Genomic DNA, 24,482 nt, shown 5'->3' on the forward strand with positions numbered 1-24,482 from the left:
AATAAAAATGAGAGATTGACAAATGGAATCAAATCTTTCTGGAGCGTTTCCCAATAATCCTTCTCCTCAGATAGCGCCGCCGCTCTATCCCATCTGTCCTTTCGCTAAACTAACCATCAATCAAAAAAATTTCGGCACGAGAGTTTCTCTCTCTCTCTCCTTCTTAAAGGATAAATGGCGTTTATCCAGAGAGCTCCGATTAGAGCAGTTGCAACCCTCTTGTTTTTATTTATTCGTGAGAAAGGCGCGAGATAAAAATGGCGGGAATCCACACGCGGCAAAATATTTAGTACTACTTGAGAATCAAAACGAAGTAACTTCGAAATATCGAGTTTACGCGCGTGTTTGTATTTTACCGTCGTTCGGGCCACTGTTTTCAAGTTAAGATTGTAAAGAGTATTTTACGGATAACCCCTTAAATTTAATTAAGAACATCCCCCTTAATTTATGCATGCAGACTTATCAAAAACACCCTGTACATACGATAGTCAAAATTTAATACTAACTACTATACAGAGTTACGACTAATTTCACTGAATTCCCTGACGATATGGGCCCCCTCCTACAGGTAGCCAGGGCCCCCTAGAAGGTAAGGGCCCCGGGAAAACTGACCAAATAGCCCCCTTCCTCTACTTAATTTAACATACAAGACATCATTCCGCCAGAAAACGAACTTAAGCCGTTTTCGTTCTGACATTGAAAAAATCTAAAAGCGCGTGGAGAGAAAGTCCGATTTCACAGCTCAAAGACAACGAAGCATTAATTAAATCTTTTGCCAAAAGAGCGTCCAAGCAAACTAAGACAGCCCTTTTTTCTACACGTATTATGTCACGGAATTAGAAGGCAGCATTTCTTAAGGAGGAGAAGAAAAAAGAGGGGAGAGGACTAAAAACTTCGCGCTTAAACTGAGATGAAAGTCATTTGGGGAAAACGTAACGAATCGCGGAGCGCGCGCGCGTGCTGGGCTTACGAAGGAACAAAAACCACTCTTTGTGCGAGCCTTTTTATTTCAACCCCAAAAACCCCCGTCGCCGAAATACGAAAAGGAAGTGAGCCTATTTTCTCTTTTCTCTTAAGGTTTTTTTTTTGTTCAATGAAAACCAAAACTGCGCATCGTCGTGTCTTGGAATTTCCGTCCCAAAGGGAATAACAGAAATAAGCGTCTTTCATAAGTTCATAAGATATGTTCCATAAGTTTGTTCCGTGGTTATACTCAGAGAGGCTTGTCGTGAAGTGAGTGAGGTAGGTCGTAGATTCAGTTTAAAGCGAAAACGCCTGGTGCATAAGGCGCTGTCAAAGGCTTAGTAATGCAGAATAAATAGGAAGATGGAAGTCCTCTGCAAAATTAACCACCGAGTGTAGTCAATACATAGTTTAGACGCAAGGAGGATTCATACCATTTGCACAAGGAGACCAGGCAACTTAGAGCGTAAAGTAGCAGACGATTTTTCGCTCTAAGTCACCTGGTCTCCTTGTGTTAATGGTAGGATTCCTCCATGCCTGTAAACTATGTATTAATTCTCGCTTCCGTCGTTCTCCCTCGAACTAGCTCTCAGCAAGTTTCTAGCCTTACGAAGAATAGGAAGTGTCATACTTATGGAAGGAACATATCACTTATAAACTTATGGTTGGTCTTTGCAAAATTAACTTTTTCCTTTCATTTTCAAGATTGTCGCGGTGTATGGTTTGACTTCTAATGAATGAGTTGGTTTGATGCTAGATTGAAAGGGGTTTTTTTTTTTTGTTTTGCTTTTGCTAGATTCTTTATGTAGATGAATATTTAAATTCGAGTATAAATAGACCGTTAGGAGGGTACGAAAGAAAATAATTAAGAATTTAACTCTATGGCTTATGTGGGTGTGTGAACATTTATGTAAAATTGTATTCTTAATTAAGATAATTGGGTAATTTAAATTGCGATTGCGGTTCGAGACTCGCTGTTCAAAGGGCTTAAATCGTGCGGAAGAGGTTGGATTTGTTGGCATAACAACAACGGTAAAACCAAAGGCATACAAACAATTTACAAAAATCACAAATAAAAAATCTTTTCTTACCTTTAAAAAGTACTGTTCAGTTTCGACTCAAATTCATCCCAAAAATTCATTAAAATTTATCTAAAAATAATATAAAAATTAATTAATTTTCACTTTTTCGATTAAGTCATTTCGGAAAACTAATAATTTCCCATAACCATAATGCCTTGAAATTTTAATTTATATGAAACCTGATATATCCCGATACAAGTAATACATATAAATTTATATATATTAAAAAATACTAATTTTCCCAAAACCTTTCTTCGTCGATAACAAAGGCCAGCAGCTCGACTTTTAACAAAAATGACTTTAAAAGATTTTCTTTGTTACTCTAAATGAAGGCAAGACGCTTTGCAAAAAAAAAGAGGTTTTATCTTCTAGTAATACATTTTTTTCTCCTAGGTTCTCTTTTCTTATTATAAAAATCAGGAGCCCAAAGCTAGTGAGAGAGGTGTCGAAAACTTATAGACAATCTTATAGACAAAAGCGTTAAGTATCCTATTTTGAAATTAGAAAATTGTCTAATTATCCGACACCTCGTCGCAAAGTCACCCCTCAATGTGTCTTTAAGATGTTATTCTCCAATTTTTTTTCCCCGAATCCTTTTACTCTTTAGTCTCTACCAAATTCTTATCAATGTTGCTATTGTTTTGTGTTGGGAACTCAGTTTATAATGAGAATAAAGACAATAGGGTATTAGCCAAAAGCTATTTTAAAAAACCCAAAAAAATTACAAAATCTTACTTATGAAAAGAAGAAAAAAAATGTTATTAACACATAATAGATAAATCAGGTGTAAGCATTGCCCGCTTCATTATGCCCTAAACAACAGTATCTGAGGTTTTGTTCGTACTTCAAAACTTAAAACATCCTCGTAATAATAAATAAATAAATAAATAAATAAAAATATAGCTTAGTAAAATTTCAGTTATGATTGCCCAACTTGTTAATTAACTTCTAAATAACTTGGAACTTTTTTTAATTGTCTTTTCAAACCAATCAAAAGTACCTTTACAGAACGTTTAAAATTTAAATTGATAAGAAAGAGCTAGGGGGGGGGGTGAGAAACATCTCCGCTATTTAAACAAAATTTAACACAAGATGGTGAGAAAATGTAGAAGGGGAAATAAAGAAAAGGACCCGCGCCTTTCAATTACTATCACAACCCTTTTTTTTTCAATATAATAAAAAAATAGCAAGGTTTCCCATTTCCAAATTAATTCCAGCTGGATGTTTAAAGAAGTGAGAGAGAGAGAGAATAAAGAGATAGAAAAACTGAGATTTTTTACGCTTCTCTTAAAGGAGTAGTGTCACAGACTCTTTAGGCCTAGTCCCATGGGTATAGCCCTAACGTTACCTTGTCCCCTACCCCAATGTTTTGGAGATAACGTACTTTTCATGTAATTTCTCTAATTAATTTAATTTAAGCATGAAGTAATTTTGCCTCTTTAACGAAATTAGGATAATTTTAAAGACCAATTTAATTAGATTAATTAGTGTAAATTTTAAAAGATTTCATCGCGAGGGAGACGAGTAATTTCAAAATTTAATTTAAGAATGAAGGAATTGTATCTCTTTAACGAAATTAGGTTAATTTTAGAGACCACTTTAATTAGATTAATTAGTGTAAATTTTAAAAGATTTCATCGCGAGGGAGACGAGTAGTTGCAACGTTAACATTTAACACTATTCCTTTAAAGAGAAGTGAAAGAAAAGTGACGCTTTTCTACCCAATTACTCTGCGAGTCCTTTTTCTACATAACGAAATAAATGGTAAGGAGAAAGGGGCTTCTTTAGATGAAAAAACAACTTAACTTAAGAGATATGAGAGGGATTCTAAGAGGACAAAAAAGCACCCCCCAAAAAACCTTTTCTCTCTCTCTCATCTTTTAGAAGGCAAAGAGAGGGCGCGAAGTAAAAAAAAAAATACTACACCAATTGTAAAGGAGGTTATTTCAGCTTGACTAAATTCGAAAGAAGAGCTCTAGAGTGAGAGGGGGAGGGGAGGATTTCAAATTAATAATTTCACCCTAGCCTCTTTATCTCACAAACACAAAGGACTTGTCTTTTTTATATATATGAAAATACTTTCTCTGTCCTCCTAGCCCGACTAAAGAAAAAAAAAAGAGTTGAAGAAAGAATGGAAGCTTGGTCTCGTTTTTAGGGTGGTTCTGTCTTGAACAAAACACATGCCTGGTTTTATGCACGACCAATTTAGAAGATTAAAAAAAGCTACCAACTTTGAAGAAATGTTAGGCCCTATGATTGGTAATTCGTCACAAAATACTCTATTAAGGGGTTGACACGTAAATTAGGCCGTATTAAATACTTTAGATTAAAACGGTTCTACATTAAGAATGTCTTAGAGTTATATGTAATTATAAATACAATTATAGAGTTTAAAAATATATATTTACCTTAAAATATCATCAAAAGGGTTAACTTGAATCCATTCCAACGGAAGTAAACATATTCGACAAACCTGCATAACAGAAACCATGTTTTAGCGGGAAATTTGAAAAAAAAAAAATATTTGGCGGGAAAAGGGGAAAATTGATTCACTACCGCCATCTATGTTTTCATACTAGAAATTTCGACCGCGGGTTTTTTGAAAACCAAAATAATAGCAACCCTTAAGAGCTCAGAATTGCCCTAATTTGATGTTTATTTTTTGTTCCTTTTGTGCTTAGTTATATTATTTAAATGCTTTCAAAAAATTTGTTTAATAATGCCAATTATTTACATTTTAATAACCTGTAAAATTATACAAAATGGTAAAGATGAGCCAGGCAAAAAAGTACATCTTTTGTAAAAATTCAGTAACAGAAATTAACATTTGATCATAAATGTATATTAATTTGACAGTAATTACAATTAAACACCAAGGTATTTTCTCAGTCTTTTGAAAAGGTGAGTATTACCAAAATTTTATCATTTCATGGCATAATACTCTTCAAGTTCTTGTTTAAGGGACAATGGTATTTCCAGTTGTTTAATCTTATCAGGATTATCCAAAATTTTCTTAAACACTTGTAAACAACGAGTTTTAAGAGGGAATATTGGCAAGGTTATGGTCACGCATCTTCTTACTGGGGTACTTGGTAGTCTTTTAGGAAGGTACATTATTTTTCTTTGTACCACCATATGGTCACCTGTTTCAGCGTCTTTAAAGATCCATGGATGTCCAACGTACGTATTTACGTCCAGAAACTCATTAGGGGCCAATGTGTTATAGTAATAAGGTACTGCTTTGTAATTGATCCATAGAACTTCAACATTACGTTCAGTTCTGTTTATGAATCTAACCAAACTAGGGAATATCGACAGTTCGGACTTCGGCCATTTGCTCTTCTTTTCCGCGATTACTTCCACTTCATCCATCATTTTATTTAATTATAATTCGATTAGATCGAAACAATTCTACTCTTTACCAATGAAATTTTGTAAATAAACTATCAAAGGCTTAGCTAGAACTGAAGAAACGCGTGTTATGTCTAGGCATACCGACTCCTAACTTGGCGCACAAAGAGCCATACATATTGGCGAAGGTTAAAAAACACCATCAAGGTAGTCTAGTAGACAAATAATTTTAATTTTTAATTAAAATAAATAGCTGTCAAGTTGATTTCAAGGTTAAACTAAACTACGTGCGACTCGTCCCGTCACTTTACAGTGCTACCAGTTCTTTCTAGCAACCCCCCAAAAAGGTAGAGGAAAACCGGTTCGCTTGCTTAGAGTACCGAATCCCACTGAAACGCAGTTATTCCTATTTGGTTCGTTCAGTGCTGCGATCAGCGAAAAACTTGGTATTTTTTTTTAAAAAAATAGGCTGTTGCTATGACGACGGTTTTGTGTATGTAAACAAAAGTTTAAAATAGCAAATGCCATGCGGTTTAAAACGTATTTGCCGAAAGAGGCCAAACATACCGTAAGTTTTAACAGAAATATATTAAATTAAAGAAATTTTTACTAAAATTAAAGTAAAATTGGGTATTTTAAATCAGGATTTGGTAAGTTGCGTTGGTTGGTACACAACCGAAGTTGCTTTTTCAGCTGGTGATGATCACCAACTTTTACAATGGAGCCTCAAAACTGGAGACGCAACCAAAGTTGCGGATTTACCCGAAGATATATTTCCAACCGATTTACATTGGTTTCCACGTTTAGCTGGGGCCGCGAAAAAGCAATCTGGAACCGATTTATTTGCATTAACCTCAACTGATGGTCAGATTTGTTTTAAAAATGGACAATTTATCAATATATAGTTTACAGACAAGGAGTATTGATACTTTTACACCAGGAGGCCTATCTACCAAAATTTAAAAATTTACCAATTAAATATTAATATTACTTAAAATTTTCACGTATTCAGGAAAATTCCATTTAGTTAGTAAAGCGGGTCGTATAGAAAAGAGTGTTGAAGCTCACAGAGGAGCTGTATTGGCGGGGAGATGGAGTCATGATGGAACTGCATTAGTAACATCGGGTGAAGATGGGCAAATTAAAATATGGTCGCGTAGCGGAATGCTACGATCAACCCTTTCTTCAAACAGTAATTAAACTAATCAAACTTGATTAATTTAATCTGTAACTATAAAAAAAATTCTTCAAGATGTTCCAATATATTCCATCGCTTGGGGTCCAAACTCTGATCAAATTCTTTACACATTGGGTAGCAATCTAGTCATTAAATCTTTACAACCAAATTCCAAACCTTTACAGGTTAATTTTGTAATTAAATATAATTTTTAAATACACCATTAAAACTAAATTGAATTAAAATAGTGGAAAGCTCACGAAGCTCTTATACTAAAAGTAGCCTGGAATCCTAATAATACTCATATTGTATCGGGTGGGGAGGATTGTAAATACAAAGTTTGGGATATGTATGGCCGCCTTTTGTATACGAGTGGCGCCATGGATTATCCCGTCACATCTTTAGCTTGGTCACCTGATGGAGAGTTATTTAGCGTCGGGTCATTCAATACATTAAGACTATGCGATAAAACTGGGGTATATAATAACATAAGTTCATAAGATATGTTCCATAAGTTCGTCACTGGCTACTGAGAGCTGACGTAGGTGGAACGTCATAGATTCTCGTAAAGCGACGCCTGGTGAGGTCCATCTTCCTAAGCCTTTGACAGCGCCTCATCTGGCGTCTTTGCTTTACGAGAATCTATGACGTTCCACCTACGTCAGCTCTAAGTGACCAGTGACGAACTTATGGAACATACCTTATGAACTTACGCAATCGCTAATTAATAACTCCTGGCATAAAAATAATATTTTAACACCAATAAAACTTAACTTCAGTGGTCATTTTCTTTGGATAAACCTCAAACTCAAAGCATTTATAGCGTATCTTGGTCCAGTGATGGAACCCAAGTTGCTGGAGCTTGTGGGAATGGTCACGTTGTTTTTGCCCACGTGATAGAAAAGTGATTTAATTAAAAACTGATCACTTTTATAATTATAAAATTTAATTAAAACCGCCGGTGCATATTTTTAGGCGTTTAGAATGGAAAAACTTTGAAGCAACCGTCCGGGGACGTAAAACAATTGTTGTTAGAAATGTTTCAAATGATGTAGTTGAAAGCTTAGACTTTACTGACAATATTATAAAAACTTCGTTGGGTTATAGTCATTTGATAGTTGTAACTTCAAACCAGTGTTTTATATATAGGTTAGCGCAATTACTTTTAAAATTAAGTACTTATTAAGAGCTATTAACTTAATTACGCTAATTAATGTAGTACTAGAAACTGGAACACTCCGCAAATAACTGATTTAAAAGAAGGCAATGCTAGTCTTATAATGCAAGCGGAGAAATACTTTCTATTGGTCGATGGTGGAGGGGTTATACTTTATTCCTATGACGGAAAGGCTCTAAGTTCACCCAAATGGCCCGGAATGCGACCTGATATCTTAAATACCTACACAGTTAGTTTAAGTAACGATGCGGCCGCAATAAGAGATAAATCTGATGAAAAAGGTTAATCTTCATTAACTTTTTCCTTTTAGTTAATTACTACAATTAATCTTCTTTCTACTCTAGTTATATTTCTGTTTGATACACAAACTGGGCGAATTTTGGGGGATGGCAAACCTTACACGCATAAAGTGAATTATTTCACTTAAAGTTATGATAAACCTAATTTAAATTAATAATAAACTTAATAGGCTGAGGTATTAGAGGTAGCATTGGATCAATGCGGACTCCCAAATGAAAGAAAACTGTCTATCATTGATAAAAATAACGATTTATATTTGACTATGGTTCGACCTCAACCGAGTGCCGCTTTAAGATCGTATAAATTAGGGGCCATGATGCAATCAATGCAATGGAATGATAGCGCCAATATTTTGGCAACATTGCAAGAAGGAGGACGTCTAATCATTTGGTACTATCCCAATGTTGTATTTGTCGATCCTGGGCTTTTACCAAGGACAATAACAGAAAGAAGAGCCGGGTACTCAATCATACGTTTATGATCACTTTCTCTCACTAATTAACTATACTTGTTCGCATCAATTTCAGGGAATTTGGTAAAAATCCCCAGATAGTTAACTTCATTGGGAACCATATAACATTAAGACGCGCTGACGGGTCTCAAGTTTCCGTTTCAGTTTCCCCTTATGCTTCAGTTTTACACGGTTACGTTGCATCATCTCATTGGGAGGATGCCTTAAGATTGTGCCGTTTCGTTAACGTATTTATTTTTCCCTTTGGCTCAGTAGTCTTAAAAACGAGGACTACTGCGCCGCCATTGCTTTAGTGGTGGCGTCAGAACCCTAACCCATACGGGATTGGTTGAATTCTCGCAGGCTGAGAGAAGGGCTGGGAATAAGAATAATGTTTAGAAGACGCCACTAAAGCAATGGCGGCGCAGTAGTCCTCGATTTTTCCTTTTAAGGTATAATGTTACGTTACTCATCATAAAATCTAATTAAAGGATGAAGCTTTATGGGGTTGTTTAGCCGCTATGTCAACAGCGGCTCGCGATTTAAACACGGCCGAAGTGGCCTACGCTGCATTAGAAGAAGTGGATAAGGTTTATTATATCCAACATATAAAAAGTTTGCCCCAACGTGAGTTAAGAGATGCGGAAATGGCACTTCTATGTCGTAATAATAGAGACGCTGAGACTTACTTGTTGCAAGCTGGTTTGCCATTCAGAGCTATTTTAAACAATATTCATAACTATAATTGGGACAGGTATTTTAACTTAAAATTTAATGGAATTAATTAAACCTAATCTTATTTATTCATATAGAGCCTTGGATTTGGCATTAAGAAATAAATGCCACTTAGACACTGTTATCGCGTTTAGGCAAAAATATTTGCAACGTTTTGAGATGGAGGAAAGTAATAAGAAGTTTTTAGAACATTCTAAAGGGGTAAACAGTTAATTAGTTTAATTTAAACTAATTTAGATAAAGAACTAATGAATGAATGGATTTTTATTTCAGATTGAAATTAACTGGGATAAAATTAATGAAGAAATTGAGAGGGAAAACCAGCGGGAACAAGGCGGGCCTTAATATTTACTTTATGCACATGTAATCACTACCCAAGAAATAAATAAATACTAGTTTTAATTGAACTAAATTTTATTTTTGACTCTCTTTACAAGATTAGTTAGTGGCGATCTTCGTGTATTTTAACGTCCCATCCTTTTCCTCCTCCTTACAGATTTCTTTCCTTTTGTTTGTGCCTTCTTTACTCTATCATCCTTCTTCATTCTCTTATCAACAACTTTGAATTTTCCCTTGACACCGGGAGGTCTGCGGACTTTCTTTCCAATTCCTTTCTTAGGGAAAACGTAGGTGACGTTCTTATCCTTCTTTTCAGCCAAGGCCTTCTTATAGATGGTCTTTATATGTTGGGCCTTTTCATGGGCACTCATATCCATGCTTTCCGTTACAGCTTCAGCCTTCTTTCTAGCTCTTTCCAATTTCTTCAATTCCCTCTTGCGTTTTCTTCCCTTAGCTTCGGCCACTTTCTTAATTGGTCTGGCGTTAATTTCCTTTAATCTGGCTTTGTATTCAGCCACCATTTCCGCGCTAACTGGTATATTAGGACGGTTGTGTTTGGCTTCATCTTGAGTGAACCAATCCGGGAGGTTTTCGTCATTGAAGGCGTATCTGTTGTAAGCAGCGTCAATTATGTCGCGTTTGGCTTTCTTGGAACGAACCATGAGAGTTCCTAATGCCATTCCTTGAGGATCAAGTTTGATTTTCTTTCGTTTTTTACGCGGGATTTCCGGTTTTTCATCTTCATCTGATGATGAGGTATCGTCATCAGAGTCAGAATCATCTTCATCCGATGCTCCAGATTCCTCATCTTTAGTTTCATCAGTTCCGTTTTTTCTATTCTCCTCCATCTTCTCATTCTTGTTTTGCTCATTTTCCGCCATGAGGTCTAGTTCAATATCTTCATCACTTTCCAAGTCTCCGAAGGTTTCTTTATCAAACCATATCTTCGCCCTCTTAGAATGAGTATCTGGTTCATCGGCAAGATCTACAACTAATGGATTCACATCTCTGGTACTCAATTCAACTTCTCCATCATCATCCGCATCACTTCCTTCGTCATCTTCATCTTCATGATCTGATTCTGATAACTGGATACTTCCAGTTTCATCCATACTGTCATCTTCACTCTCACTAAGTTTGGTGTTGTACTGGTTCCATTCCAAGGATTTATCATCACGGTCATATGATGTGATTTTTCTTTTACGCGATGGATGGATGTCATCATCATCATCACTTTCATCTTCATCCTCTCCCGGGATGACGGATGCATCTTGTTCAGTGACTAAATTCAAATCATTTCTTTTTCTAATTTGCTCTAATTGGAATAACTCGGCATCTTCTTGGGCAATTGGTTCGTCATCTTTAATGATCATTTTTAATTCCGTCTTGGCTTGTAGTTTCCGTTTGTCTTTTAAAATCTTTTTCTTCTTTCGTTTTAGTTCAGCTTTTAATCTGGCATCGTCATCCTCATCTTCATTATCAACTGCAATTTCATTGATTTCCTTCGGTGTTTCCAATTTTTCTTCATCTTGAGCTTCTCCATCTTCCTTTACAGCTTTTTTCCCGGAATTTAACTTGTCAAAGTATTGCTTGAGCTTTTTCCTCCACGCAAGGAGATCCTTCAGCTCTGATTTCCCCAAAACCTTGATGTCAGAGAGGCATTCCTTGATCTCATTCTTTGTCAAAGGGTGTTTTAAGATTTTGTCATCGTCAATGAAGATTTCCGTGCAATTTGCGAGTATTTCCAAATGGTTATTGCTGTGGATGAACTCTGAAGCTGGCACTTTATGAACAAGGGTTAGATCTCCGTCAGCGTAACCTTCAGCTTTGGCCTTCTTCACTTTTCCATCGGGTTTGAAGAGGTTTAACTTCTTTTTTGTTTCAGGTTCTACATCTTTGAAGACGTGAGCTGGATCCAGGAATTTAGGATCAATTTTATCTGGTGCTAAATAATGTTGACATACAACGAAAATTTCAGCAGATTCGTGTCTAGAAGCTTGAGGTTTAGTTGCGTGAACTTTCTTGAAAAGTTTGTTAAAGACCCATAGTAATGCATTGTAATCTTTAGAACGGAAAACCTTAGTCACGAACCATCCTCCTTTCATTAAAATTTCTGTTGCTAGCTTCATAGCGTGTAATGTAAGTTGGGCTTGGGCAAAAGCATCATGGTCCCAACTTTTTCCTACGTTGGGAGCACCATCATTTAGTACAACATCAGCTTTCCATGTTTTAAGATGCTTCTTAATCGCTGATCTGCATTTTCCCGTGGTAATATCTTCTTGAATAGTAATTACGTTTGGTATTGGTTTAATTGGAACCAAATCTACACCTATTATTACGCTGGAAACGGGCATATTTTGTTGGGCTATTTGTAGCCATCCTCCTGGAGCAGCGCATAAATCAACTAAGACTCGGGCGCGTTGCAAAAACTCGAATTTTCGATTTAATTGTACTAATTTAAAGGCGGCCCTAGACCTATATCCAGCATCTTTGGCTAAATGATAAAACTTATCTTTACGCTGCTTTCCAACTTTGCTTTTCTTCGGCATTTTCAATAGTATAAGCACGCTTTAAATCATGGGACAACTCACAACCTTAAGCCTACTTCTCTATCCACGTGTTGACGAGAAGCAGACGACTTTTCAGTTAAGGTTAGGAGGGAGGGATGGTAGCAAAATAGGGGGATCCATAGTGATCTTTACGGGATAAGGTGGCCATCTAGCGACGGATTTATGTAACTCAATAACAACAAAAAAAAAAGAAAAAAAGGCGCCAAGTTTGAATCACAGAGGCATACGCCCGTATTCAGAGATTTTTCTTAAAGGATATGTATTAACGGTTTAATTCATAATCCAAGAGAATGAGATTTAATTGTAATAGTGAATATGATTAATTCAGAACGTTAAAAATCTCAAATTATTTTTAATTACGCAAATATAACAAGCAGTCGTGGCCGAGTGGTTAAGGCGACAGACTAGAAATCTGTTGGGGTCTCCCCGCGCAGGTTCGAATCCTGCCGACTGCGAATTACTTTTATATAAATAATAAAGAAATGAACCGATTTAAATCTAACATTCTTATGCAAAGCGCAGGCTTCTTTGCAAGCGGCCGCTATTTAACCAGCAACGGCGAGTGATTTAGTTTCCTATACTGCTCTAAGAGAAAATTCGGCAAGCAGTCGTGGCCGAGTGGTTAAGGCGACAGACTAGAAATCTGTTGGGGTCTCCCCGCGCAGGTTCGAATCCTGCCGACTGCGAATAATTTTTACACAAATAAACAAATATAATTGTCAAGGTTAAAATATTTGTCGCTTCATAATATAGAAAATATAAGCACCTACAAACAAGATGCAGCGGTCCAAATATTGTTAAAAATAAGAAATCGTGCAGATTTCTAAAATATGTTTAAAAATTTAAAACTCCCAATCCCACGCAAGTTCAAGAAGATATTTTTTTCTTCTTATTTTTTGAAATAGCAACGACCCCGCAATGAAGCTAAATTCTGATGATTCTTAAGTTTAAATCTCTTAAGCGCGCCTCACATTTTAATGGATGAAGAATTAAAACTAAAATGAAGGTGGAGAGGAGGGGGTGGGGGTTAAAATTAATCAGACTTTGGGAATCTAATCGATGAGTTAAGGTATAAAAATCGACAGCGAAACGATTATAAAGCATTTTACACTCGTGACTTTAGTTCACTGCACTGCACGAACCGTTTTATAAACCAGAAGCAATTGGAAAAGAGGTATAGAGAAGTTATACGTTTGAAATATTTTAAAGAATCGGTTTTAAATTCTATCAAAAGGCTTATAACCGTACAAAGAAACTAATATACTCATGATAATAAATACATTTATCCTCTACTAATTGATTTAATAATTAAGGTTAGAATTTATGAATTTAATTCAATTTAATTTAATTGCAAATAGCGTAATCATTAATTTAATAATTAAGTCTTAATTTCACTTTTAAAAAACTATTAAATAAGGTAGATTAATTAATTTTACTGTTTTTATTATCCCTTAATAATAAATCATTATTCTTCACATACGAATCCTTTTCATTTCCGACGCCGGAAGAAAAGTATTTAAATTTATATCCTACTTCCGGAAATGCTTAAAAATATAAATTTACAATAACATGAAAAGAAACATTTTATCAGTTAGAAAAATAAAATAGTAATCAACAGTTAAAATCAAGGAATTCGACGTAATTCATTTCGTAATCTATGAATTCAGGAAAGCAACTTTTGATGAAAAAAACTCCTTAGAAAGTTTCTCAATAAAATCTGCCATAGTCTTCCCAAACCCGATGAAGATATCAAAATGTGATAAAACTTTTATCAATTTGATTAAAAATTTATTTACGGAAGAGGATACTTTTATCTAATTCCATGCCATGCCATGATATGATTCGGTAGGGATACTAAACCTACACGCTATCAGGTTAACCTGAAATAGATAAAGGTGGGCGATGAGGATTTTCAAAGTAAAACGGAAGCGAATTAACGGCGTCAGCGTGACCCTTTCATCGGTTGCCTATCCGAGGGAGAGCTCACACCTGATTTCAGGCTTCAAGTGACGTCAATTTAATTTTCAGGTGAGGACTTCAAAGGGACTTCATGGGGTTTACAAAGGGTTTTCAAGGGACTAAGGGGGTTTTTAATGGGTTTCCAATGGACTAAGTGGGTTTGTAATGGGTTTCCAATGGACTAAGTGGGTTTTTAATGGGTTTCCAATGGACTAAGTGGGTTTTTAATGGGTTTCCAAGGGACTAAAAGGATTTCAAAGGGTTATTAAGGGACTTCAAGGGTTTTCAATGGACGTCGGGGTTTACAAAGGGTGTTCAAGAGATTTTATGGGTTTTTAAATGGTGTTCAATGAACTTGCTGGGTTTTCAAAGGGATTTTCAAGGTACAGTACTTCATAAGACTTTATTCGTACACCTAATTTCACGTGTGTGGTTTGCCCCTCGTACCTACCTAGCTAGGAAATGACCTAACTGGCTTACAGGAGATTTACAGACTAAGTATATAAGCGTAGGCAAAACTAGGATTACAACCCCCACGTAATTTTAATGATTTCCTTTCGCATTTCGTGGGATTAATTAGAATACGGACTTATTTTAGGGGAGAAAAGTTGGGCGTTTAAAAGTCAATCGATTAATTTCTTTAAATGGATTATGAGTCAATCGGAAAATAAAAAAACCCCTATTTGGTATCAAATCTAAAACATATTTATCTGAATTTTAAGATAATGTTGTTATTTCTTGTTCTTACTTCAAATAATGAAATATTTAGTCTAAAATCAGTTACTTTTCTGGTTTAAACTTCTAGAGATAAAACCACTTCACTTCACTTAACTGATATAAAAATTTCTTTACAAAAATGAAATGGGAAAATTCTGGAATAAAAAAAAATAAAAAAATATTGATATAGGAAATATATTTTGATTTTTAAAATTAATTCAACTGTGACGACGATTCTTATTCTTTTTTAAATAATAAATGATTTTTTTATATTAAAAATAAGGAAGTTGAAAAAAAAAATGCAGCGAAAGTTTTAAAGATACAATAAATAACTTTGTTTAGTTTTTACAAAATAAAAATATTTTAAATAAATCTTTTAATAAAGCTAAATTTAATTTACACCAACCCAGTTTACTGTAAAATTTTACGGAGGGAATTAGAAAATTATTTCTGAAGCGCAATTAAAACGTAGAATTATACTGATCACGATCTCGATGGGAAACAAATTAAAATTAATTTTTTTTTCATTTCAATTTAAATGAATAAAAATCATTAATTATATTATTATTTAATAAAAAAGAAGTTCAAAGAACCCTCAAATAATCTCAAAAAAGTGTAATATTGGGCGGAAATTGGAAAGGCTTTTAAGAACTTTACCGAAATTCCTGTTCAATAGTTTAGTTAATTTACGGTTAATATATCACATTAATCTTATCAAATAAAATTATTACTTTGGGAAGAAATAAAAATAAATTTCATAAAATTCGTATATGTGGATTTTTTTTGGAATTTAACCACTAAAGTAAAGGCGTTTCTTGTTTTAAAATATTTAACTTTAACTGCTATGGGATAAAAATTTAAAAAAAGAGAGAGAGAATCTTCGAAGGTCGAATATGTAAAGGTCGTTTTTTTCAAGAGCAGCACCCCCTACCGGCGTGAAAAACGTCTCCTGAATAAACACAATTATCTTTTAAAACTTAACCTGTCCCTCCCTAAAAATATACCCAGGTTACGGAAGTATCTTAACCTGAAATTATGGAATATACTTCTCTTCATCCTGTAAAGTTCTCTTCACGCCCTACACCCTGTAAGGTTCTCTTCACCCCCTACACCCCTTTAAAGTTCTCTTCACCCCTACACCCTGTAAAGTGCTCTTCCCCCTGTCTATAATGGAATGATCTATAACTTTCCGTTAATTTATTTCTAATAACACGCATTGTCGTTCTCGAGACGACTATGGGTCTTACCCGGTCTTACGTAAGTCGTAGGTGGCAATTTGGAAATACATTTTTTGGCGCTAAATTTTCTCCCACCCCTTTTGCAAAGGATCTACGGAGCTGCGCAGAGGAATAGCTGCTATTATTTTAGTTATTATAGACCGGGAAAAGTACTGTTAAAACACGCCAGGAATGCGCCAATGGAAGAAGTCACGCTTATTTGTTCTTTAAACATTTAAGTTGTGGCTTTTATCATAGTTTCACGATTTCCTCTAACTCTATCTCTCTCCCTCCCCCTAAAATACCGACAAAAACTCGTTCGTATACCTAGGAGAAAATAATGGGAGAAATTATAGATGCAGTTCAAATTTGTAATTTTTTTTAGTTCAATTGGTTTCATCATCATGGGGTTCCGAAGAAATTTCTTTTCAAGTGTTTACATACACTGGTCATGGGCCGCTGTAATGTTTTGATTTCATTAAGAGTGTAGGCCTATGTACTCTAGATTTTACAAATTCTTCCCAGAAAGAATTACTGTAGATTAACATTCCTTAAATTTATCTCGGAGATTGTTTATTTTCGAGAAATTTCTATGCAATTTCAATAAAAAACCACTGCTTTTCTATAATTTGATAAGAAAATTTGGCAAATCAATTGAAATATTCTATTAAAAAATATTGTCGACTGCAAGTGTTTAAGTTATTGCTTTATAAATATTTATAAATTTATATAAATTAAAATTTAATTTAAAAAAAACATATTTACGACCATAAAATATATAATATTTTGCATATTCAAAATTTAAATAACATTAATGGATTTCATAAAAAAACACCGTATGGGTATAATTTTGTCTCCTGCAGATTCTTACTCAATTTTAGGTAATATTTCGCTACGATTATAGATGGCATAATTAATTTCAAAATATAAGTTCGATTAAAAAAAACTACTTTGAACGTAATTAAAATTCAAGAAAGGCGACGCGTTAAAATAAAAACGGGCGCGATTGGGGATCGGCAGGTGGTATTAAAAATTGTCTTAAAAATACATTAATATAAAAAAATGCTCGCAGCTTAGACACATACTTGAACTTCTGACAGAAACACGGTGCCAAGTGCGGGTTAGAACATAAGTAACATAATTCGAGTTGCGTAAGAAAAACTTGTGTCGGGTTATTATATATCTTTTAACTAAATATTCCATATCGGCACATAGTTTGCAGTCTGCGAATGCGTTAATTATTCGATGTTAAACGGGTTTTTAAAGTTAGTTTTTAAGGCATTCTACGCTAGGGAAACTTACGCAATGTTAATTATAACCCTATGGAATTTAAACGACGGATATAAGCTAGTTTTTTGGGACAATAAAGATGTCATTATCGGAATATATTAAGAATTAAAAGGCATTTCTTAGCATGGAAAGGGCGACGGAATACTAATTCGAACTAGTTTCCGAGAACAATTAAATCTTTTCTTAATGAGCTCGGTCTATCTGGTTTTTATCAATACCCTTTGAGAAGCTTAGAAGGGATAAAAATTGCTAGCAAGGGCTCATGGACTATAAAGTTATTGCCTTGAGGTGTATAATTCAAATTCTCGCGCGTTTTTTCGAATTCACGTGAGGTCAATAGAGAGTTTAAGAAATTATGGTATAAAACGTGCATGTTATGCGCTCTAATCCTAAGCCTATTATCTTTCAAGTTTGGCGCCATAAAAATCGCACGTGCTTTTACTGGGTTAAGCCTAATTTTCTTTCTTTTATTTAAGTTTAAGTTTAGGCTTATTTCGGCACGTGAACAGACGAAAATTAATAAGAGTTGAATTCAACAGAATTTTGAGTATCTTTTAAAACTATTTATGTCTGGTAACCTTTTTTTAAGGACGCTATTCCAACATTCTTAAGCAAAAAAAAAAATTAATTGATTTATCGTTTTGTAATTGTCGAAGTCTATAATGAACAAATTATGGTATAAAACGTGCATGTTATGCGCTCTAATCCTAAGCCTATTATCTTTCAAGTTTGGCGCCATAAAAATCGCACGTGCTTTTACTGGGTTAAGCCTAATTTTCTTTCTTTTATTTAAGTTTAAGTTTAGGCTTATTTCGGCACGTGAACAGACGAAAATTAATAAGAGTTGAATTCAACAGAATTTTGAGTATCTTTTAAAACTATTTATGTCTGGTAACCTTTTTTTAAGGACGCTATTCCAACATTCTTAAGCAAAAAAAAAAAAAAATTAATTGATTTATCGTTTTGTAATTGTCGAAGTCTATAATGAACAAATCATGTAAGCTTTCGAAGAAATATGTTAAAGTACAAGGACAAATATAAGGCTTTCATCCTATTAATCCACCAATAGGAAAACAGAATGTTCATGATGGAAATCGTACACAGTGGTCACGTGTTTAGTCTTTCAAAGCTGAGAAGAATTGACACAAAATTAATAGAAGGAACCAAGAACAAAAATTTAAAGATAGGTCTCCTATTACTCAACTTTTACGCTAAAAAACTAAAACGAGTTTGTCCTGTTTCCAAAAAGCAAAGCACGATGCTCGAATATCTAACTCGAAGATACCTTTTTGCCAGTTATTTTTCATAAATGCAGATATTTTAAATAAAAAAAGTAAAAAAATGCTAAGTAATTTTCATATTGAATTTAATTTTATACCTGGTTTGTAAAGTAGTCGCGTCTACTTTTACTTTTTATATAAAACATGTATTTAAATGTAAATAAGGATTATGCAATATTAAGAAGTTGTTTTTCAGCCTCTATGGTTTAAAAATGCTCATAAATTATTGTATATCATTAGCATAGCTAAGAAGGAAAGGGTATTTGTTAAAGATTTTAAAAATATCAATTTCGAATAAATAATTTTTTTAATCCGTATTACATTAAATCTAATGGTTAAATAACACTAATATTAAGGTGCACTTCTAATATTATTTGGTAATTTCTTAAAGGTAAATTAATTAGACTATAGAATCCTTAATTAATTTAAAATTAAAAAAATAATTACGGGAAAGATATCTTCATTTCAAAATTACCAAATTAAAATTCACATGTATTAATTATATGAATAATCGTCTTTAATAATTAAGTACTTAATTATCGTTTGATATTTCATTAAAGCCATCATACTGAAAGATCTGATCTGAACTGAACTGAACCAGGGATTATTACCATTAAATATATATTATACGATTCGAGTCTAACTCTCTCTCATTTAAAGTTTCAAAAATAAATTAAAAATTTCTTTTTTACACAAAAACATTCTGAAGTAGTAAATGTAGCGACGGCGCGCGGGCGTTTCTGAACTTTAAACCTGTAGTTTTTACCTGACAAGCGTTAAAAGTAGATAACACCCCCAAATAATTAACATGGCGCTGCGCTCAGTGTGTAGCAGTTGCTAAAAAAAGATTCAACTTCAAAAAACGGGAGTTAAAACTATAAAGGTTATTCAACTTCTGAATTCATAAAATTATTTTATTTTCTTTTTTCTTAAATTCCCCAAAGTAAAAAAGGCTTAGGTATAGTACAAGTTTTAACCTTTAAGTCTTAACTCGTTGTCTCTTACTTATCCGACAAAGTATGGCTAATAAATTCAATGTCACAGCATATTATCATAGGCGTTTTGGTTAATACACCTTAACATAAAAGAAAATATATTTTGAATTTATTGTAAAATTCTAGGATTAAAGTTGGTTTAGAATTCATTTAAATACTTATAAATAATCCAACCTTTCTGGGATTATCTTTAAAATTATATTTAAATTTTACGCCAGACAGACAGAAAACAGTCCCCGAAAATCACGTGGGTGTAAATGTCTATTATCGCCTAAAATACTTCTTACAACTTATATACATAACTATAACTGGACCAAACCAAAGTTGAATGAATAAGTTCAAGTTGTAAAATACGGACGGATTGAGCTGAACGTTGATTATCAGGCAGCCATGACCTTTAACCTTTATTGATATATATGGTATAATTGTAATCTTTCAATATCAAAACCAGTCGCTCACGGAATTCTCAGTGTAAAGAATTTTAGGTAAAAAGTAAAAGTTAATTTACAAAAAAACAAGTTTTAGTTGCGTAAGACATCACAAATAATTTAGAACTTCAATTAAGAATAATAAAACTATTATATATATATAATAACTCTTGTTCTACTAGAGATACGGGGAATCGGGGATCTCCTTTGGATATATTTTAGTCCTCTTTACTCCCCATACAAGGATACTTTAAACTTGAGGCTACCTCAATATCGTCGTGAACTTATTTTTTGTCTCACTTATTGTTATTAGGTTACTTTGGATTTATGAAAATAAACTTTGGAGGCTCGTAACTCTGTTTCTACTAGAGATACGGGGATTTCATTTGAGTATGTTATTGTCCGATTTGTCCCCCATCTTACCATACTAACAACTTAGGCTAATTAAGCAAAACTTAAACAAACAACCTCCTCCATAGGAATAGCACTACTCTAAATTTTGGAAGCTCGTAACTCTGGTTCTACCAGACATACGGAAATGTAAATAATGTCACCTTGACACAAATGTTCGGATAATTATAAAGGTCTTTACATATCCCAAGCAAAAACAAAAAAAAGAAAACTTCGCGGTACTTACGCGGTTTCGAACCTGTAGCCTTCCGAGTGTGAGGCGGATGTGTTACCACTACACTACAGACATGTTAATATCGCTAATCGAGAAAACATTCCGAGAAATTAAGGAAAATGTAAACAAACAAACCCCGCCATAGGAATAGCATTAGACTATACTTTGCAGGCTCGTAACTCTGTTTCTACAAGAGATACGGGGATGTCATTTGGATATGTTATAGTGATATTTGGCCCCCATCTAACCATACTAAAAACCTAGGGCTACGACAAACAGGGGTCGAGTAATTAAGCAAAACCTAAACAAACAACCCCGTCCATCGGAATAGCATTACACTAAACTCTGGAGGCTCGTAACTCTGGTTCTACCAGAGATACGGGAATGTAAATAATGTCAGATGACACAAATGTTCGGATAATTATAAAGGTCTTTAGATATCCCAAGCAAAAAAAAAAAAAAAGAAAAAACACTAAACTTCGCGGTTTCGAACCTGTGGCCTTCCGGGTGTGCGGCGGGCGTGTTAACCACTACACTACAGATATGTTATGATTCGTGTCCGAGAAAACATGGTCCACGAATTAAGGAAAACGTATTCAAACAAACCCCTCCATAGGAATTGCATTAGACTATACTTTGCAGGCTCGTAACTCTGTTTCTACTAGAGATACGGGGATGTCCTTTGGATATGTTATAGTGATATTTGTCCCCCATCTAACCATACTAAAAACCTAGGGCTACGACAAACAGGGGTCGAGTAATTTAGCAAAACCTAAACAAACAACCCCGTCCATTGGAATAGCATTACACTAAATTCAGGAGGCTCATAACTCTGGTTCTACCAGAGATACGGGAATGTAAATAATGTCACCTTGACACGAATGTTCGGATAAAGGTCTTTACATATCCCAAGCGAAAAAAAAAACTTCGCGGTTTCGAACTTGTGGCCTTCCGGGAGTGAGGCGGATGTGTTAACCACTACACTACAGATGTGTTATGACTGGTGACCGAGAATACAAGCCCGAGTAATTAAGTAAAAAGTAAACAAACATTTCCTTCCATAGGAATAGCATTAGACCCAACTTTGGAGGCTCGTAACTCTGGTTCTAGTAGAGATACGGCGATGTCCTTTGAGTATGTTATAGTGCAATTTGTCCCCCATCTAACCATACTAAAAACGTAGAGCTACGACAAACATGGGCCAAGTAATTAAGAAAAACTTAACGAACAACCCATCCATAGGAAATGCGTTTGACCCAATTTTGGAGGCTCGTAACTCTGGTTCTAGTAAAGATACGGGGATGTCCTTTAAGTAAGTTATAGTGCAATTTGTCCCCCATCTAACCATACTAAAAACTTTGGGCTACGACAAACAGGGGCCAAATAATTAAGCAAAACGTAAACAAACAACCCCTCCATAGGAAAAGCATTTGACCCAATTTTGGAGGCTCGTAACTCTGGTTCTAGTAGAGATACGGAAATGTCCTTTGAGCAAGTTATAGTGCAATTTGTCCCCCATCTAACCATACTAAAAACTTTGGGCTACGACAAACAGGGGCCAAGTAATTAAGCAAAACGTAAACAAACAACCCCTCCTTAGGAATAGTATTACACCCAAGTTTGGAGGCTCGTAACTCTGGTTCTAGTAGAGATACGGGGATGTCCTTTGAGTATGTTATCGTCCAAATTGTCCCCAATCCTACTATTTCAAAGGTTTGGGGTTTTTTCAAACAGGGACTAAGAAATTAAGCGAAATATACAAAAACATGCCATAGAAATAGCGTCACACCCAACTTTAGAGGCTCGTAACTTTGGTTCTACTAGACATAGGGGGATGTCCTTTGAGTATTTCATGGTCGAATTTGTCCCCCATCCTACTATACCAAAGGATAGGGGTTGCGTCAAACAGGGGCCGAGTAATTAAGGGAAATGTTCAAAAACATGCCATAGAAATAGCGTCACACCCAACTTTAGAGGCTCGTAACTCTGGTTCTACTAGACATAGGGGTGATGACCTTTGAGTACGTTATAGTCCGATTTGTCCCCCATCCAACCATACTAAGAACATAGAGCTACGACAAACAGGGGCCGAGATATTAAGCAAAATGTTCGTCAACGTATGGTATCGTCTCACTTATTGTTATTATATTACTTATGATTTTAACACTGAACTTTGTAGGCTCATAACTCTCGTTCTATTAGAGATACGGGGATCTCCTTTGGATATGTTATAGTACTCTTTGCTCCCCATACAAGGATACTTTAAACTTGAGGCTACCTCAATATCGTCGTCAACTTATTTTTTGTCTCACTTATTGTTAGGAGGTTACTTTTGATTTTTGAAAATAAATTTTGCAGGCTCGTAACTCTTTTTCTACTAGAGATACGGGGATGTCCTTCGGATATGTTATAGTGCAATTTGTCCCCCATCTAACCATACTAAAATCGTAGGGCTACGACAAACAGGGGTCGAGTAATTAAGCAAAACCTAAAAAAACAACCCCGTCCATCGGAATAGCATTACACTAAACTCTGGAGGCTCGTAACTCTGGTTCTACCAGAGATACGGGAATGTAAATAATGTCAGATGACACAAATGTTCGGATAAAGGTCTTTACATATCCCAAGCGAAAAAAAAAACTTCGCGGTTTCGAACCTGTGGCCTTCCGGGAGTGAGGCGGATGTGTTAACCACTACACTACAGATATGTTATTACGGGTGACCGAGAATACAAGGCCGAGTAATTAAGTAAAAAGTAAACAAACATTTCCTTCCATAGGAATAGCATTAGACCCAGCTTTGGAGGCTCGTAACTCTGGTTCTAGTAGAGATACGGGGATGTCCTTTGAGTATGTTATAGTGTAATTTGTCCCCCATCTAACCATACTTAAAACTTTGGGCTACGACAAACAGGGGCCGAGTAATTAAGTAAAAAGTAAACAAACATTTCCTTCCATAGGAATAGCATTAGACCCAACTTTGGAGGCTCGTAACTCTGGTTCTAGTAGAGATACGGGGATGTCCTTTGAGTATGTTATAGTGCAATTTGTCCCCCATCCAACCATACTAAAAACGTAGGGCTACGACAAACAGGGGCCAGGTAATTAAGCAAAACGTAAACAAACAAACCCCTCCATAGGAATTGCATTAGACTATTATTTGCAGGCTCGTAACTCTGTTTCTACTAGAGATACGGGGATGTCCTTTGGATATGTTATAGTGATATTTGTCCCCCATCTAAACATACTAAGAACGTAGGGCTAGGAAAAACAGGGGTCGAGTAGTTTAGCAAAACCTAAACAAACAACCCCGTCCATTGGAATAGCATTACACTAAATTCAGGAGGCTCATAACTCTGGTTCTACCAGAGATACGGGAATGTAAATAATGTCACCTTGACACAAATGTTCGGATAATTATAAAGGTCTTTACATATCCCAAGCGAAAAAAAAAACTTCGCGGTTTCGAACCTGTGGCCTTCCGGGAGTGAGGCGGATGTGTTAACCACTACACTACAGATGTGTTATTACGGGTGACCGAGAATACAAGCCCGAGTAATTAAGTAAAAAGTAAACAAACATTTCCTTCCATAGGAATAGCATTAGACCCAACTTTGGAGGCTCGTAACTCTGGTTCTAGTAGAGATACGGGGATGTCCTTTGAGTATGTTATAGTGCAATTTGTCCCCCATCTAACCATACTAAAAACGTAGGGCTACGACAAACAGGGGCCAGGTAATTAAGCAAAACGTAAACAAACAAACCCCTCCATAGGAATTGCATCAGACTATAATTTGCAGGCTCGTAACTCTGTTTCTACTAGAGAT

At 35.2% G+C, this 24,482-nt stretch overlaps 3 protein-coding genes, 1 long non-coding RNA gene and 2 other non-coding genes across 8 annotated transcripts in view; 3 read left to right on the plus strand and 3 right to left on the minus strand.

Annotated features, from left to right (window-relative positions):
• Positions 1–24,482, minus strand: part of LOC149677190 (uncharacterized) — a 271,284-nt gene that overhangs the window by 162,386 nt on the left and 84,416 nt on the right. For both annotated transcript variants that reach the window (XR_016366592.1, XR_016366591.1), the window contains exons 2-3: positions 4,454–4,518; positions 2,055–2,114 (exon numbers count right to left, since the gene is read on the minus strand). This is a non-coding gene — a long non-coding RNA (uncharacterized LOC149677190). The remainder of the gene's footprint in view (positions 1–2,054; positions 2,115–4,453; positions 4,519–24,482) is intronic.
• On the minus strand, positions 4,741–5,704 carry Vhl (von Hippel-Lindau protein). Its single transcript, XM_089838215.1, has one exon. It carries the CDS (start codon positions 5,418–5,420, stop codon positions 4,968–4,970), a length of 453 nt encoding a protein of 150 aa, XP_089694341.1. The 5' UTR covers positions 5,421–5,704; the 3' UTR covers positions 4,741–4,967.
• Positions 5,607–9,640, plus strand: Oseg5 (intraflagellar transport protein Oseg5). 2 transcript variants are annotated; one of them, XM_089838214.1, is made up of 15 exons: positions 5,607–5,743; positions 5,820–5,964; positions 6,041–6,260; positions 6,409–6,588; positions 6,649–6,758; positions 6,822–7,049; positions 7,353–7,477; positions 7,549–7,722; positions 7,793–8,031; positions 8,095–8,159; positions 8,220–8,509; positions 8,578–8,749; positions 8,993–9,255; positions 9,314–9,437; positions 9,510–9,640. In XM_089838214.1, the coding sequence occupies exons 2-15, from the start codon at positions 5,923–5,925 to the stop codon at positions 9,579–9,581; spliced, it is 2,304 nt and encodes a 767-aa protein (XP_089694340.1). In that variant the 5' UTR covers positions 5,607–5,743; positions 5,820–5,922; the 3' UTR covers positions 9,582–9,640. The 2 variants fall into 2 exon arrangements, with proteins under 2 accessions (XP_089694340.1, XP_089694339.1); XM_089838213.1 differs by lacking the exon at positions 5,607–5,743 and having other exon boundaries at positions 5,754–5,964.
• LOC149677196 (pre-rRNA 2'-O-ribose RNA methyltransferase FTSJ3) lies at positions 9,633–12,212 on the minus strand. The gene has a single exon (XM_089838211.1). The coding sequence runs from the start codon at positions 12,122–12,124 to the stop codon at positions 9,701–9,703; it is 2,424 nt and encodes an 807-aa protein (XP_089694337.1). The 5' UTR covers positions 12,125–12,212; the 3' UTR covers positions 9,633–9,700.
• On the plus strand, positions 12,519–12,600 carry TRNAS-AGA (transfer RNA serine (anticodon AGA)). The gene has a single exon. It is a non-coding gene; the product is annotated as a tRNA-Ser (tRNA).
• Positions 12,750–12,831, plus strand: TRNAS-AGA (transfer RNA serine (anticodon AGA)). The gene has a single exon. It is a non-coding gene; the product is annotated as a tRNA-Ser (tRNA).

The sequence above is a fragment of the Phalangium opilio genome, unplaced genomic scaffold (genome assembly GCF_054372755.1).
Source record: "Phalangium opilio isolate 3A_F unplaced genomic scaffold, DU_Popi_V2 ptg000045l_1, whole genome shotgun sequence".
NCBI lineage: Eukaryota > Metazoa > Arthropoda > Arachnida > Opiliones > Phalangiidae > Phalangium > Phalangium opilio.

Coding starts and splice junctions, on each gene's coding strand:
- Vhl (XM_089838215.1), bottom strand. CDS start 5,420: ATGATGGATGAAGTGGAAGTAATCGCGGAAAAGAAGAGCAAATGGCCG.
- Oseg5 (XM_089838214.1), top strand. CDS start 5,923: ATGCGGTTTAAAACGTATTTGCCGAAAGAGGCCAAACATACC. Junction 6,759..6,821: donor CAAATTCCAAACCTTTACAG/GTTAATTTTGTA, acceptor GAATTAAAATAG/TGGAAAGCTCACGAAGCTCT. Junction 7,723..7,792: donor AACCAGTGTTTTATATATAG/GTTAGCGCAATT, acceptor TAATTAATGTAG/TACTAGAAACTGGAACACTC.
- LOC149677196 (XM_089838211.1), bottom strand. CDS start 12,124: ATGCCGAAGAAAAGCAAAGTTGGAAAGCAGCGTAAAGATAAGTTTTAT.